At 36.3% G+C, this 15,971-nt stretch overlaps 1 protein-coding gene across 15 annotated transcripts in view; it reads right to left on the reverse strand.

Moving 5' to 3' along the window:
- Positions 1-3,128: 3,128 nt before the first annotated feature.
- LOC135324836 (tumor necrosis factor alpha-induced protein 8) overlaps positions 3,129-15,971 on the reverse strand; it is a 65,244-nt gene continuing 52,401 nt past the window's right edge. For 13 of the 15 annotated variants that reach the window (XM_064501804.1, XM_064501806.1, XM_064501805.1 and 10 more), the window contains one exon: positions 3,129-4,998. In XM_064501804.1, the coding sequence (XP_064357874.1) occupies positions 4,433-4,998 (566 nt within the window). In that variant the 3' untranslated portion in view covers positions 3,129-4,432. Of the gene's footprint in view, positions 4,999-7,778; positions 7,981-10,183; positions 10,203-15,971 lie in introns of those variants that run through there. The other 2 variants (XM_064501816.1, XM_064501813.1) reach the window with 2 other exon arrangements.

Below are 15,971 nucleotides of genomic sequence, written 5' to 3' on the forward strand. Positions count from 1 at the left end.
AGGTTACAATGTAATTTCTGCAAACTCCAGAAACAATACATCAGTAATCTAGTTAGAATTAGTTTTTGTTCAAGAACAAATGCAAGAGTTATTTGTTAGTAAAACTGAAAATAACAACTGCATTACATAGCCTAAATATATTGTCCAAGTAGTAGCCACAGTGTGGTTTTTGGTAGGTTGTTTTTTTTTTTTTTTATGATAGCAAACTTTTTTCTCCCAAGGGAAGCTTCATCTATGAGGGAAATCACAGATATAAGATATCATGGAAATTTTCTGAATGACTGTAATCTCCTTTGACAGTTGTTTGTTTTATCCAGAGCACAGATGTTTGCCTCTTCACTGTGAATGTTGGCTGACCTGCCCAAATCTCAATGAAAAACAGTCGTAACAAGAAGTTTTCTTTGCAAATGGTTATGCAAACTGGAATCTTCATTTTATGTTCATGCTAAAGTATACCCTCGGGAATGTATACAAAAGCACTATGTTTCTTCTAAAAAGTTTCAGAGGTACATGTACTGAAATTAAGGTTAAATGCTTACTATACTTATGAGGATGTAGATTATATACAAAACAGTATTAACAACTATATCAAGATGTAGATTATTCCTTCAGATTAAAAATTACATTGCAGAAACGCAGGAAATTGGTATTTAGGGCTGTTTCTTTGAGTAAGTGAAGAGTTAACATATTCCATCATACTGCTTTCCTCAGGGCAACAAGGATAGGGAAGGAATAAACCTGTCTGAAGAGCCAATAGGCAGGAAAAGCATGTAAGGCTTGAAAAGCCCTGGTAGCAGGAGACCAGCTGACTGATGAGCTTATTCTGCTTGACTTCCCCCTCCTCATCATAACACTGTCATCTTTGTGAGGGACTCCCGAGGACAACGCTCTCTTCTCTGCTGGACCATTAAAACAAGCATGTTGAGGTCCCTTTAACATTTACATGTAGAATTCCAGTTTACCTTTAGTCACATTATAAATGGTATGCAAGTGGATACAAGTGGCTGGAAAGGAACTGAAACCAATTAGCATCAAAAACAGTTTATTACTTCCTTGGGACAATGCAGTATTTTTAGGGAGAGATGGGGAAAAACAACAGACCATCTGCTCTTTCCCTTATTTTGCAGGAATTTGCTTCAAGGGAGAGGCTGAATCTTTTTTTCAAGATTAAGCCCCAATTGCTGGAAGCTTCCAGACTCCTGCTAATAATCTCTGGACCTTCTAAATGGAGATAAATCTTAAAAGAGTTCTATGGCAAGAATAATGCTCATAACTTACCTGATTGTCTCTTTTTGCTTGTCTACGCATATACACACGTGCATACAAACATAATTAAGGGGTGATGAAAAGTTCTAATGAAGCCCTGTTAAGATGACACACAGAAAACAGCCATGATAACATCCCTCTATCTTGTTTTCTTTGTACAGCTGACATAGTAGTTTGATGCATGTTGCAAAATGTATCCAAGGTCTTACCACTTTGCAGCTCCTCCAAAAGGCTATAAAATAGTTTTAACTTCCACAACTTCAACAACATATATTTTGATGGCATCAAGCACTAATGATAAACTAAACATTAGAAGGGCATTAAAATCTGAAACATCTATGGTACTGAGATTTAAAGTCTATTGTAAAATCAGTCCATGATGAGCAGATTTTAGGATTTTAAGAATTTCTGTCATTTCCCCCCTATTAAAACACAGTGTTGTATCAGTTTTACTGCATAGAATAAGGGGCATTATTCTATCAGTAATTGAACAGAACTACTGTTACCTTTTCATTTTTAAATTCAGCTAGACAAAGAATATGGGTTTAAGATAAATCACATCCGTGCTAAGTGGCTGACACTTTAATACAAGTATACTACAAGGAAAACTGCTATGAATTTATTTCTGAAATTTGATAATTAAAGCCAGTATTGTGTGTGCTGCAGGAAAAATAAATGAACTCCAAAATCTTACAGTTTAGTTTAAGTGTTACGTCATTTACTTATAAAAGTAGGTCTTTAGAAGTCCTGTAAAATTATTTCCTTTAATCATCAAAAAAATTGCTTCTTTGTATTTGGAAAGGAATGCCAGATAAGAACTATTTTTACAGTATCTCAGAAAAGAACATGGCTAGATTGTGAGCTAAATGTAATTTCTCATAGTTGTCAAGTTTTTATGTTTATAATCACTTTTCAAAGAGCACTTTTCACTTTTTCTATAAAGTATACATTTAATTTGATAATGCAATGGAATAAGAAGTTACTGAATGTCTCAAAAAAAGACACTTCGACTACAATTACTCATATGTATTTAAATAGGTGTAAACAATATACAAAAAGCATGTAAGCAATTTTTGTCCCTGAGAAAATTTGAGCAATCAAAATATTTTGGATCATGGTTGAAGCAAATGTGTGGTAGTTTACCTAGCAAATTTGTACAGTATGCCTAGTTCTAATCAATGAGATACCCCGTCCTTTCAATAACTTGGCAGTCTTCATTCAAACTGTGCTATTTTGTAGATCAGTATATGATTTAGAAGTGCGATTTACAAAGAAGAGAGCTGCAGTTTTGAAAAGTCAAGGTCTTTTCCCAAAAAACTGGGAAAGCAATAGGTAACTTGCTCTTTCCAAGTGGAAAAATAAAAAGAGTATGTGGGGCTGATGAGTCAGAAACTATACACTATACGATTTGAGAGATTTCTTCATGATGTTGCATTACTATAAATTAATTCTGAGAGACAAAAGTGCAATGTATTTATTCTTTTTTAAGCAAAACAAGAAAAGGGATCTTGCTGATATTATTCTAAACTCTGCACAAGTTCTGTTGCATTGTCATTACATGAGTTCCTAATTGCTCTAGGCTAATAGTGCATTCATCTTTTCCTCTTTGCTGGACACTAGTGGCTTGTATAAAATGAGTTGATACTTCAAACACACATTTCTCCAGCACATTTTTGGTTCCTTTCTTGGAATATTCAGAACCTAGTGACTGAATGAATATGAATAAAAGTCAACTTTCACTCTAGAAAAGCCACAAGTAGTGCTGAAGACATCTGACAGAGGCTGTACCGCTTTGGTTGCCAACACAGGCCAGGTTTGCTCTTCATAATTTAAAAGCAACAGGAAAAAAAAAACTTGAAAAGTTTGGAGTGCAAATATTCTTTGGTTTACTCATTAAAACAAAAAGAGACAGCAAACAGCAAAAACATTGGCAATTAAATAAACTGCAAATTCTTTAAATGCTTCCTAACAAAAAGTCTTCAGATGTTTGAAATGTATTAACTTCATGCTTTTAAGCACATTACAGTGTCTAGAAAGTCACATTTTTTTCCTTAAGGGCAAGGCACAGAGAAGAGGGAGAAAAAGAAGGGTGACAGGTAGGAGAGGAGAAAAGAAAAGAAAAAAAAAAGTGATTCAAGATGACACTTTTGCATTAGTTAAATAGCATGTAAGCCAATGACAAAATTAATTTCTGTTTCTAGATTCATTATACACATGGCAAACTGGCTTGGAATTTATTTTCAGATGTTTAAGCTTTCTGAATTCACATCATCATACACATCAGGCTAATGTATAAAATACACTCACCCACACCTTTTCAAAATAATAAGGACATATTAGAAAAATATCATAGTAAATTGCATAGATTAGTCATTGTGTTTTACCTTTCAATTTTATAGGCAGAGTTTAAAATTATGCACTGCAGATGTTTTCTAGGGAATACTTTTTCCCAGTCAGGCTGTTTTACTGTAGGTTATCATTCCTGAAATAATCAAAGGAAACAGGCATCTGTGTAAATCTGTAAGGATCACTTGGTAGGCAGACATATACAGTTTTCATCACTAGCCTGCAGACGAACAAGCCAGTTCAGACTTTATGAGACAGCATCACTGATCTGAGTATTCAAAAAATGAATGGTTCATAAGGGCAGCACTAGGAAGCTGTGATCTGTGCAGAGAGCATAAAAGACTATAAATCAATCAAATATATATTTTACAAGTAAGTCAAAGAAATTATAGAGTGTACCATCACCGTGATAGTCTGTTACCAACAATATTGGACTGATAGTTTAGAAACATTTCTGTAAATAAAAGAGACAAGATTCAGATTGTCTGGCAACACATTGTTTTGTTTCGTGTCGCTATCTTGCAAGAGTCTTGCTCTACTTGGACAGTTCTATTTTACTGTCTTTATCCAGCTGTTTCCATAGGCAAGGCACAGTAAGACAGTTACATGTGCAGTCTTTCTTCCAGGCGGACTGTGCATAGCAACAGATAGCTGATGATAAGGAATCAATTTAATAAAGATCTTTTTGAAATACTCATCTTAAAAAAAACAAAACAAAAAAAACCCAAAAAAACCCTTTTGCTTGCTCCCTTATTCCTTCATAAATCAGCAGTGTTCCATCTACAAGTAATACATGGGCAGTCAACTTTAATCCAAGTACTTATATGTTCCCCTCATCTAGCATTTTGTTGACACCATCACAAAGTTTCTGCAAATGGAGTTTATAAGGTCCAAAGGGATTGTACAAGGCAGCCAAAAATTCACAATCAGAGAAGTGATCAAACACATTGTTGACACGTCCATGTGATTTTGCGGTTAGGTGACGCTGAATGATTTGATGAAGTAGCTCTCTACAGTCATTTAACAGTTTGGACAAAAAATTCCTGTCAAAGGTATAATCCACCTGATGGAAACTGACCACGGTCTTAGCCAGCTGATGTACTTTCTTCTTGAATTTTTCCATCAAGGCTATTTCATCCTGATTAAATTGGTTGTTCCTGTAGAGAATTGCCAATTTGAGGACTATTTTAATGAGGTTTTTAATGATCTTCTCTGCTTCCTTTTTATTTTGTGTGTATTCCTTTGTCACTCGGTAGAGCTCATCTAAAACATCACTGCTTGTGTCATCTATCAAAGTAGTTGCTATTGATTTCGACACCATTTTTCCAAGGATCTTCTTCTGGGCCTGAATGGCCAAACTTTTGGAATTGAAGACATCTGTGGCCACTGGGAAACAAACACAAAAAAGTATGCAGTCAATACTTCATCACGGACATACTACAGAGAGTAAGGTAAGGAATATTTCCATGTCTATCCTTTCATCTGACTCCTAGTAATTTCCAAAAAAATAATGTAAACTTAGTATATATAGTTGCAGAAAAACCTGTCTTTTCTAAGCCTAAAACTTTGTTTTTAGGTTTATATTCTTTTAGACTGTTTTAAGCTTGAGAACAAAAAAAATACATATAAGAAGATGCTGAAAAATAGATTAAAATAAATATATATGGGCTGAGGGAATTTCTATCTGAGGCAATAAATCTGCCCTAATTGATCAGACAATGCCTAAGTTTGATCTGATTTTCATATTCATAATGAAATCTGAAACCAGCTAACTTGGCAAAATCCTTTAAATATTCTTCCATGAGAATAGCTAAGAACTGAAAACTAAAGGAACCGAGCAACCATGACTATCCTAATGTCATGGCAATTGCCAGTGTTACTCAACTGGAAATAGTAATTCAGTACACCAACTGTTGTAAATCTTTTCCTTCTAAACATTCTACAGGATCAGAGAATTCAGATCCCATGTGTACGTGTATATATACATGTATAGAGAGAGTGAGCCAATCCTTTGTCAGTACACAATACTGAGATCCTCTGGATGCAATCTGAAGGTGCTAGTTTCCAGAGCAAAAGGAGTGTATGTAAATCCTTCTATGTTCTATACTTAATGGAGAGGTAGCCAAAAATGGCTACCATTACACTTGTTAGCATGACCTCATTAAGGAATCCTTTTCTGGTCATTAAAGTAAATTGTAGAGCAGGTTTCTACTCCAAAACTATGGTAGTTTGCATCAATATACCCAATGACTGGTTCCAGTCTTTGTAAGGTATTCAAATACTAAAAAACCCTCAAACATTCTTTCAGAAACTTGTTTTGTGAAATTTTACCGCACATGTTCTATTATCAGTGACAATTACTTACAGCATGTTCTCGTAACCTTTTCCAGTAGGTCACATGTGAACTCAAAATTTCCATGCTGAATGGTCTGGGAGATGGCTGCCTTTAAGTTGCAGCTTTCTCAGAGTCTCAAACAGGCTGAAGGGAACCCTTCATATGTTTATATTTCTTTCACATATGGAAGGTTTTCTTTGCAAACATGGGGGCTGGAAACATTTTTTTCTCTTTTAATGAAAACAAGCTCTGCAGATGCCATACAGTTAAGTCCCCGAATTTGGAAAAAGTTTCCTATTAGCTGCTTGTATTTGGGCAACTGGGTGTCTTAAAACCCAGGGTGTCTCTGGGTTTCCAGCAAATAAAAAGAAAGTTGTGCTGAAGGATGAGTGAGATACCAAGCTATACTTTGCCTTCAACAGTACCTTTGAGAAATTTTTTAATACGCTTCTTTTCTGTGATCTGGCAAACTTTCAAAAAGGATTCTCTCTTAAGTCTTTTAGTTCATACCTATATTTTGTTTTGAAGCATTAAATGTTTGAGCACATTTTTTAAAATAGCACATCTTTTTAAATTTTTACTACACACAGATATTCAAAAACCAAAGAACCCAACTGTCAACTATTTTAGGGATAGCACTCAAGATCACAAGACAGACACGTTTCTAAACCACATCGATCTGGGAAGAAGTTAAAGATGCTAAGTAGGCAGTCTGAACTGAAGATATTTGATTCAATATTTCAGTTTTTAAATATAAAACTGTATCTGTTATTATTCAAATAAAACTAATCAGAATATTTCAAAGGGTGGTCAAACACTAGAACTCAGTAGCCAATGTTTTACAAAGATCTACACAGAAACATTAGCTGTATGAGTTATGTCTGCTTAATATAAGAAGAACGAGAACCACAAAACTTAAAAGTTTCCAGTCTTTTTCTCCTCCCTTCCCTCCCCCTCCCCAGCAGGAGTATCAATTGTTACTTTATTTCTTAAAGCCTTCCAATTTACTCATCTCCCATTATATCTCCTTTCTGACATTCCACAAAGATATACAGGCATTTGTAGTCTCATAAGAGCAGTCACGGCATTTTGAAATATCTTCCATAAAGTTGTGAACAAAACACAATACTGTATATATATACATATTGTAAAAGGTTCTTTTCTAAGATGCTGCAGGTACTCTTATTATCAAATGCTAACTTCATCACAAAGAATATTTTATAATTGAACAGGATCAGTACAACCTGCCTCCAACAAGTCACACAAACACCCAAAATTTGTGTTAACAATTTACACATAGCAATACACAAAGTAACAATTTTAAGCAATCCAAGATGTGACAGTTTTCCCAACACCAAAATATGATGGTTTTTCAATACTAAAATAACTTGCATTACATGATTTAAGATTTGACAAAGCAGAGCTCCACACACAATTATCACTGCAAAGCAAAACAGGAGTTGCTCACTTACAAAAAGTATCAAACTCTTAATGGCATTTCTAAAAATTCTTCCAGTTTTGAGACTATGCAGCATAGCCTATTTTCTCTCTATTTAGCAATACAACACAAGTCAGCTTCATTTTCTCTGTATTATGTGTTCTAATTTGTTAAATCCATGAATTTCATACCTGTCTGTCAGTCAATCCAAAAAAAGACATTTGCAAATTGTTTGTATTTTATTATAAACAGATTTTTTCTCATTACTGATAACAAAAAAACCCTATAATGTTATTTTCCAGCCAACTGCTTCAACAAAACTGAGTTTAAGCACCGAGCTTCTAGAACTCCAACAGAACGAATTTTCTTAAAAAAAGTAAAATTATTACTTACTTTCTTGTCAAAAGGAATTGCAATTACTAATGCTGATAGCAGAAACACATCTCACGTACAGATGCAAAATATCCTAGGTGAAGCCTGTTGCTTGCTCGTTCAGCTAAATCTAGCACATACTTTATCATACATTTTGAAACACTGTCGGAACCTATCACAGAGTTAAGGTGTTTTTTTTCCTCTCTCCATAACAGCAACTTTTCTCAACTACCTTTCTCTTCTGTCTGAAGTGCTTCGTTTTACTTTGGCACCTCAAAATGCAAAAATACATTGCAGCGGTTTCACTTCCTTGAAAAGAGTGCTTAAAGGAAATTGCACTGCTGAGCAAGCAATGTAACACCAATAGCCGTTATTGCTAACTGACAACTGGAACAATTAGCAGAAATGGAGAGAGAAGAAAGGTTCTGTAACTTCATAGGGCAGGGTACTTGTTAAGAAGAGGTTAAAATATTAACCCAATATCTGCAAATGCCAAGAACAGGAAACTCACCTATATTTGAAATGTCTGATTAGCAGATCATAAAGAAACAGAGAGGAGCTGCTATCAGCTGTATGCTTCACTAATCCCCAGTTCTGAACGTGAGAACAGTCATACATCCAGTTTAAGAGCTCTGACTGAAATTTCAAATGGAAGCACCTAAAAATAAGCATGTAAATCCACATTCAGACAACTAATTAGAGCAGTCTGATTTTCATAGGTGTTGCTCTCATATAGTCACTATTTAAGGAGGGGATACAGTAGATGATCGATACATACAAACCTCTGAGTACACTTACTTCATTGACAGTTTCCATCCAGAAATAATGCCATTTCTCTGGTGGCCTGCAGAAGCCTCAGAATTTGGGCAGGTAATCCAACCAATTTTAAACATCTCATAGATAGTCTTTCTCATGATTCCTCTTTATAGCCCCTATTTGTTTTCTATGCAGTCTTACATTTCACTTTCAAAAATTATATTGCTCCCTTTGAAATCAATGGGATGTCATTTCCTGTACAATCAATATACCTAAACATTTCTGGTTCACTGCCATGATTACGTTCAGTGGAGCCAACCCTCTGCAGAGGAGAACAGTCTCAGGTGACAGGCTCTCAGGGAGGAATCCTCCCTCTGTCACTCAGAAATTGACAGGACCTTAGGGATATCAGGGACATCTGAAAAGTCTTCTCATTTATTTACAATTTAGAAGACAAGCCAGTTAGTTAACAGAGGCTGATTTCTATGGAAGTTGGGAACTTATTAATTACGATGCTTCTTGTTTTTTTGCAAACAACACCAGGTGTTTAATATTAGTTTTGTATTTTATGCATTGAAGTAAATCAATACTGGACAGGCACCTCTCTCAATACATTTTCCCCAGAATATTTACCTTAGAGATGTTTTCCTCAAATCTTTAACTGTGTAGAAAGTATGAACTTTCAGTGAAAACTGAAAATTCTGCATTAATAAGCTCTCAGGAGGAGACTGGTATAAAAGTACAAGAAGGCTCTTTCTTATGGCTGTGATGCTCATTCTTCCTGCCATGAAAGCCAGTACACTTCCCTACTTACTGTGGCAAATGCCTATTGCCAAATATCCTATTTCTCAACTACATTTAAACTAAAACTGAATGTATTTGGAAAAAAATCGAATCAGATGATTTCAGTACCCCAAACCAAGGCAGAATGTTTTTGGTCCTCCATGCCCCCCCAAGGTAACAATCACTAGCACAACTGATAGTACATACAGTCAAGTCTGTGTATTCAATCTAATGTCTATGGATAAAATTGTCATTGAGTATTTTTAGGCTTGTAATAAAGACACACCTGAAGAAAAGCATCCAGTAAAAACTTGCAGTGAACCACGTTAATTCTATGGACAACTCGAGAGTTAAATTTTTTGATGCAGTTCCCATTTCTGGCGAATATACTCATGAGACTTTAACATGACAGCCTTAGCTGAAGAGGAAATATGACTGTGAAGCCATTAATGATAACATTGCAATGTGAGACTGAGCTCTCATTTTACTGATTGACATACCACCTACTAATTGTCACTAGTACCTAGAGAGTAAGCTTGCCCACTGTAGGGTGCAAGATCCAAACATGAAAGGGTTTTTCTGGTAAGGATACAAAGAATACATACAGAGGATTAGGAGAAAAGATCCAGCACCAACTGAGCACTTTCTGCATGATTTAAAAGACTGTATCACAGAGTTTTGAGAAATGTGGCAACTGATTTCCTGTCTGGCTTCCTGTGTGGAAAAGTGTGTTTGCCTCTGTTTAAACTGTGGGTTAAAGCTAAAGCTACAAGTCTGTGCACACGCTAAGAATCTCATGTTCAGTCACACTCGTGGAGGGAGAGCGAGCGAGCATCATTCCCTCAGAGGGAGGCAACTTGAAACCAAGTGGGACTGTCAATACTCACTTCCAAGTATTTGTGACCGTGAGTCATGCCCTTCCAAAACTGTAAGAGTGCCTGCAAACCAAGATATTAGAAAATTACTGAATTTTGATATCTTCTTGCACTCTCCGTTTTCAGGGTCTTTATACAGGGCTACATTTGTTTTCAAGAAGGGTAAAGGCTAGAAATACTAAGAAAGTAAATACACTGAGACATATAAATAAATGACTTCATATAAAAATACATGACTTCAGTAAAGTGAGCTCAAACCATGATAAACTGCAAGAGCTAGTGTCCATAAAGGAACAACTCCTGAATTATATAACAAGCAGAAATGGAGCCATAAACCTTTGGTACTAGCAGAGCTGTTACATTTTTTTCACAGTATATTAATTACATAAAGAAAAGATTTAAAAAATGACTGGTAGAACACGGACTACTCATTCTTCAGATATAATAAAGTAAGCTGATTTTTCTAACTGCCACCATGATTTGTAGCTTCTTGATCACCATCTAATGGAATGAGTCATATTTTCAAAGAATGTTCCCCCCCCCCCCCCCCCCCCACAAAAGACTCAGTGCTTTGATTCTAATCTGTAGTGAAGTGCTTCAGAGCTTTCTTAGGTAAAAGGCATGTTAAATGCAACTTTCTAAAAGCACAAATAAAGTCCTTGGAATGTAAAATTTACTCCAAAAATGCAGCAGTCCCCAAACAGCCACTTCAGAAAATTAGCTAGTCTTTGCAATTGTGAGTGTTTCTTCATGTGTCTGCCTTTCAAAAGCTGATGAAGCTTGTACGAGGCATGCTAGAGCAGACAGCTCTGACAGCCTTCACTCTTGACCTTCAGACAGAGGGACTCTGACTCCTAAGGTAGCTGATGGCAAGAGTGAGGAGAGACCAAGGCCGCCACAGAGTTTATCAAGTCAAAGACTGGGAGAAGGGCAGATGGCTTAGGCAAGGAGCAAAGAACAGAAAACCTGGAGGGCAGACAGCTATGTGCAGGAGAAAAGAAATACAACGCAGTTAAGGGAAATAAGGAATGAAAAAAAAAAAAAAAAAAGCACTACTTTTCAAAAGGAGAAAAACATATCAGAAGAAACAAAACTCATCAATGAATATTTTCCACAGCAATATTTCTGGTAACACTCTAACAGCTTGTGGGACATACAAGGATTTCTAGTCTTTAGCTATGATCTTCCTTCACAGAGTGTAAAGTCAGAAGGACTCTTGACTTTTCCATCCACCACAGCAGCATAAGAGTTCCCTGGCTTATTTCTGGCCTTAAAAGGAACAGCTGTGTTTGAACTTTAGTTAGAGAAACATCTGAACATGATACAAAAAAATGTCAGGGGGTGAATTCAGTCTTTCTTTCCAGCTTCCCTCTTGCCCAATACCAGCTGAAAAGGCAGGACACAGGTAACACCACCTCTCTCTCCCAAACGTGAATCTGTTTTGAACTGCAGTGGGACTAGACTCTAAACTGTAATTCATAACTTGCTGCCCTGCCCTCTGGTTTGACACTCTTAGAAAAGCAAAAGCCCTGTATAGTACTCATTTCTTCCACATACATCTGCCTTTATTCGATTCAGGTACACATGCACCTTATTGGAAGAGCAAATATTTGACTTGGCACCTTCTTTTTGAAAAGAGAGATTTATATATGAATATCAGTTTTGACTAGAAAAATTGATCTGAAGTTTTCAATGCATACAAAGTATATGTTCATAATGGTAAATAACTTTTGCCTACATTTCCCTTAACAGATGCAGTAGATTGTACTAAATTCTCATTCAGCACGATCTTTACCAACTAAGCACAATATAAGAACGTTAATTAGTCCAGCAATGTGTACTAATTTTAACATTCATATTAGAAGATCTTCAAAAGAAAAAAAAAACGAATCTGAAGCCAAGACTAACACATGGCAAACACTGCATGAGCAGGCTGACTGGATTTGGAAGTTAGCTCTGGAGCTGGAAGTCACCCTGCAGCAATGGATAATCAAGCAATTTTGGAAAAAATATCTGGTTAATCAAGCAACTTTTGGAATATATAGTATGCCTGATCTGCATACCCATACTGAAAGGGAACACACATTCAGCAGCAGAGAACAAGAGAAAAGCTAGCAAACAATGCTGGGAACACCTTTCTTATTTAATAAAGTCCTGGAGAAGTCATTGCCAGTAGGTTTACATATCACACACTATATTTGTTATGTAAGTTCCTGATTTTACTATTCAATTTGTAGCTTTAGCATATTAAAATGTCCCAAAATTTGACCAACAGAAAAAATCCACTTCCCAGTTGCAAAAAAAACCCTAAAGAATGAAAACCAGAAAATAAAATACTTTTTGATCAAGAGGTGAAAAGAATTGCCAAAAAAAGTACTTGCAGGTTAAGGTTGGGTAGTGTGGCAATGCAGGATACTATTTCCAACAAGAATGCATGTGTAGAGTTTCGCAGTCCCATGAGAGTGGTTTGTGCCAACAAGTTATTCTGGTTTTACGTGCCTGTGCTTCCCACAGCCACCCTTTGCATCACATGATACATACTGTAGCTGGTTTAGAAACTTTAAAAGCCTTCTTAAAAGCCCTTTTCCTCAAGCCTATATATGTTTTTTCAATTAACAGTATGGCTTTAGTAAGAAAAAAATTAAGATTTTAACCTCTTTCCATATACTTCTGATGACTGCTCTTACAGAAGCATGTATTTAAATATATTGGATATTTAACAGAGAAAATGACAGTCACGCAGAGTAGGGTCATGAACTATATTTGGTATTTCACTCCTTTGCCACCATTTGTTACCCTTGCAGGAATGTAGTAACAGGTGCTGTGATATTAAATACAAAGCCCACATATTTCAGCTGTTGGCCATTTCAGGGCTACATCAGGTTCCTCTGTATCTACCAGGTGTCCATGCATACTCAACAGTAATGCTGTACAAATCTTTTCATTTTCACTTCAAGGCTATTCCTTCAAAACAAGCAAATGCAACCCAGATACTGTAGTTTTTCAGCCAGCCTTAAAAACACACAAACTGTGCAGCAACCCAACAGCACCAAGCTCCCTAACCCAAATAGCACTTGTGAAAAAAATTAAAATTGAATGTTTTATCAAAAGTAAAAAAAAAGAAAAAAAAGGCAGAGATATCTAATTGTTTTATGACCAACACTGCAAAAAGAATGTCTTCACACAAAACCAAAAGCTTAGCTGTGGGCCCAGGACATACAATATGTAACTGAGGATCTTTTGGCTTGGATGCAAGAGGAAAAGCATGGAGACAGGCAGTCCTAAGGAATGCATGGTGAAACTTAAATTTGACAAAGCAAAAAATGTAGAGGAAGTTCAAGATGCATGTGGCAAAAAATATAAGGAACTGACATCTGCCCATACAGTAGAGACAAGACAGCATGACAGGAAAAGGGAAATCAATTACAAGAACAAGGTATCAACTTGGCAGTCAAAATGCAAAGGGATATGTTTTGTATAGAATGTAAAGCAAGCCACAGCAGAGGAGAGTTAAAATGACAGAAGGGTTTGCGAGTCATCTTACACTGACTTTGAAAATAGTTAATAAAGTTTTTCTTGTATTTCTAGTCCTGGTTCTTCGCTCTTTGCAATGTCAATCTGTGTGTCACTCTCTCTGTGTCTTGGACACATGGTAGGTGTCCTTTGGTATCTGTCTCAGTGGAAGGTTGAAAGAAGACTGGATTGCTCTTTTACACTGTATTTATATGTATTACTATTGTCCCTTCCACTGGTTGCCCTGAGATACAGGATGGAATTTCCCCACCACCACCGTCACGCGTAATTGGGTTTCTGTTTTTTTCTTCTTTAAGAAACTTATTCTGAGGCACCAAGGAGTGCCACAACTATAGACAGGATGTAGAAAAAACTAGGAGCAATTCCAAAGGCACTAAATTCTCTGATGTTTGGACAGTTTGTTCTTTTTTCAGTATCAAATGAATTATCACATGCACGAGAATAAACCGTCTGAGAATTTTCCTTGCCAGATACCTTGCTATTCTAGCGGCCTAGGACAGTGGTGATGCCCTTCATCTCTTTTGCTGCCCATTACAGTTTTATCTTTTAGTTTTTCAGTACAGGTCTTGCTGTTTTTATATCATGAAGAATAAGTTTTCCAGCATGAAATGGATGGCTGTACATAGAATATATGCTTTGATTACTCTTCTGCACAAACCATCCATTGTACACTTACTTACGATTATGGGGAATTAAAGTTGATGGTCCTGCCGGTCTCTTCCATTCCCACTACTGAAAATATATTTCCTTTGTTTTCCTCTTCCACAAGGAACAAAATAGATAAACCCTCCAGTTTTATTTTTTTCTCCCAATGTTTAGTAGCCATACCCTGTTCACTATCCTGTTCTCCACACTACAACTACCAGGACTTCAGTCCAAACTTCCAGCCATAAAAATCAATGGTTGAAAGTATTTTCTCTCCTGGATTTCCCTCGCTCCCTTGCTGTCAGTTCAGAACAGGCCTCCAAGATCCACCTCTTGGAAACTTCGCTTTGACTCTTGTTTGTTTGCCTTTGGTCTTCCTTATTCCTGGCTTCTCCAATTCATAACCAATGATCAAAACAAGTGATGCATTATGCAAAATATTTCTATACATAAGATTATTAAAAACAATCTTCTTAAAACCTTTGATTTAAGCAGTTTTCAATAGCTTAATTCTCAAGCATAAATTGCTAAGATTGTCAAATCCGAGACCCACCTCCCAAAGTATCGTACGGTTTTGTTTTGCTTTCATTAATGTTATTATATCCTAGTAAAATATAGAGCATAAGGGGAAAATTAGGCCTCTAATACTGTCAGAAAATTGTTTTGTAAAATTTACCCTTCTGGTTACACACAGGATGTGTGTAACACTGACATTTTCTTTTATATCAGGAAGCGTTATTATTAGGATGCAGAACCTTGACTAGCAAGGCACTAATGACCCTATTTAATTTTAAATTTTGTAAATCTATTCACTAAAATTAGATGATCTCCAGAGGTCCCTTCCATCCTCAACCTTTCTGTAATTCTATAAAACCGGCATCTGTCTTGTGGTTCCCCTCTTTGGCCAAGGCATAAAAGGCTGAGTACATTGTTATCCCAGCTACTGACAACTGCAGAAGTTAAATGTCCAGCTTCGTTACTTGGAACTGGCATCAAGTAGTATTTTTAAGTAGGCCATGAACAGTACAGACCAACTGTGAGGGGCTATCCATATGACCTTCCTTTGGCAGGAAACACTCTAGTAGCTTGTGATTTTCGGGACTGTTATTCAAGAAGTAAGAAGGAGGGAATGCAAATTTGAATCCTGAAGAAGGACAGGCATTCCTGTGATGACAAAAAACACCAACCATCTAAATTTCAAAATTAGTTAATGACATTTTTGCAGTGTCAGAGAAAATAAAAACGACAACAGTTTCTCTTGTCCTCACCACAAGATACCTCCTATCCTCTTTTCCCATAAGGTGTTGCATTAATTAATAATAGGCCACAATAAACTGACCAATATCTAAAACCATAAATTACATCTTTCAATTGATTATAATACAAACCATTTTTTGCAAACTAAAACTCAGTTTAAATATACATCCAGGGCAGTTTTAGAATGTCTTGCACGAAGGATTTTTAAATCTCCAATCCTCAGCTTTTAGGCTGGGAGCTTGGTGAAGACGTCTTATTGTGGATGTAGACAGCAGAGCCAATTTCTTTATTCTTATCTCTTCAGGAAAGTGTCAACTATTTCTGCTCACAGCTGCTCATAACCAGAGAGAATTTTAAAAATGAC

Source organism: Dromaius novaehollandiae, chromosome Z (genome assembly GCF_036370855.1).
Source record: "Dromaius novaehollandiae isolate bDroNov1 chromosome Z, bDroNov1.hap1, whole genome shotgun sequence".
NCBI lineage: Eukaryota > Metazoa > Chordata > Aves > Casuariiformes > Dromaiidae > Dromaius > Dromaius novaehollandiae.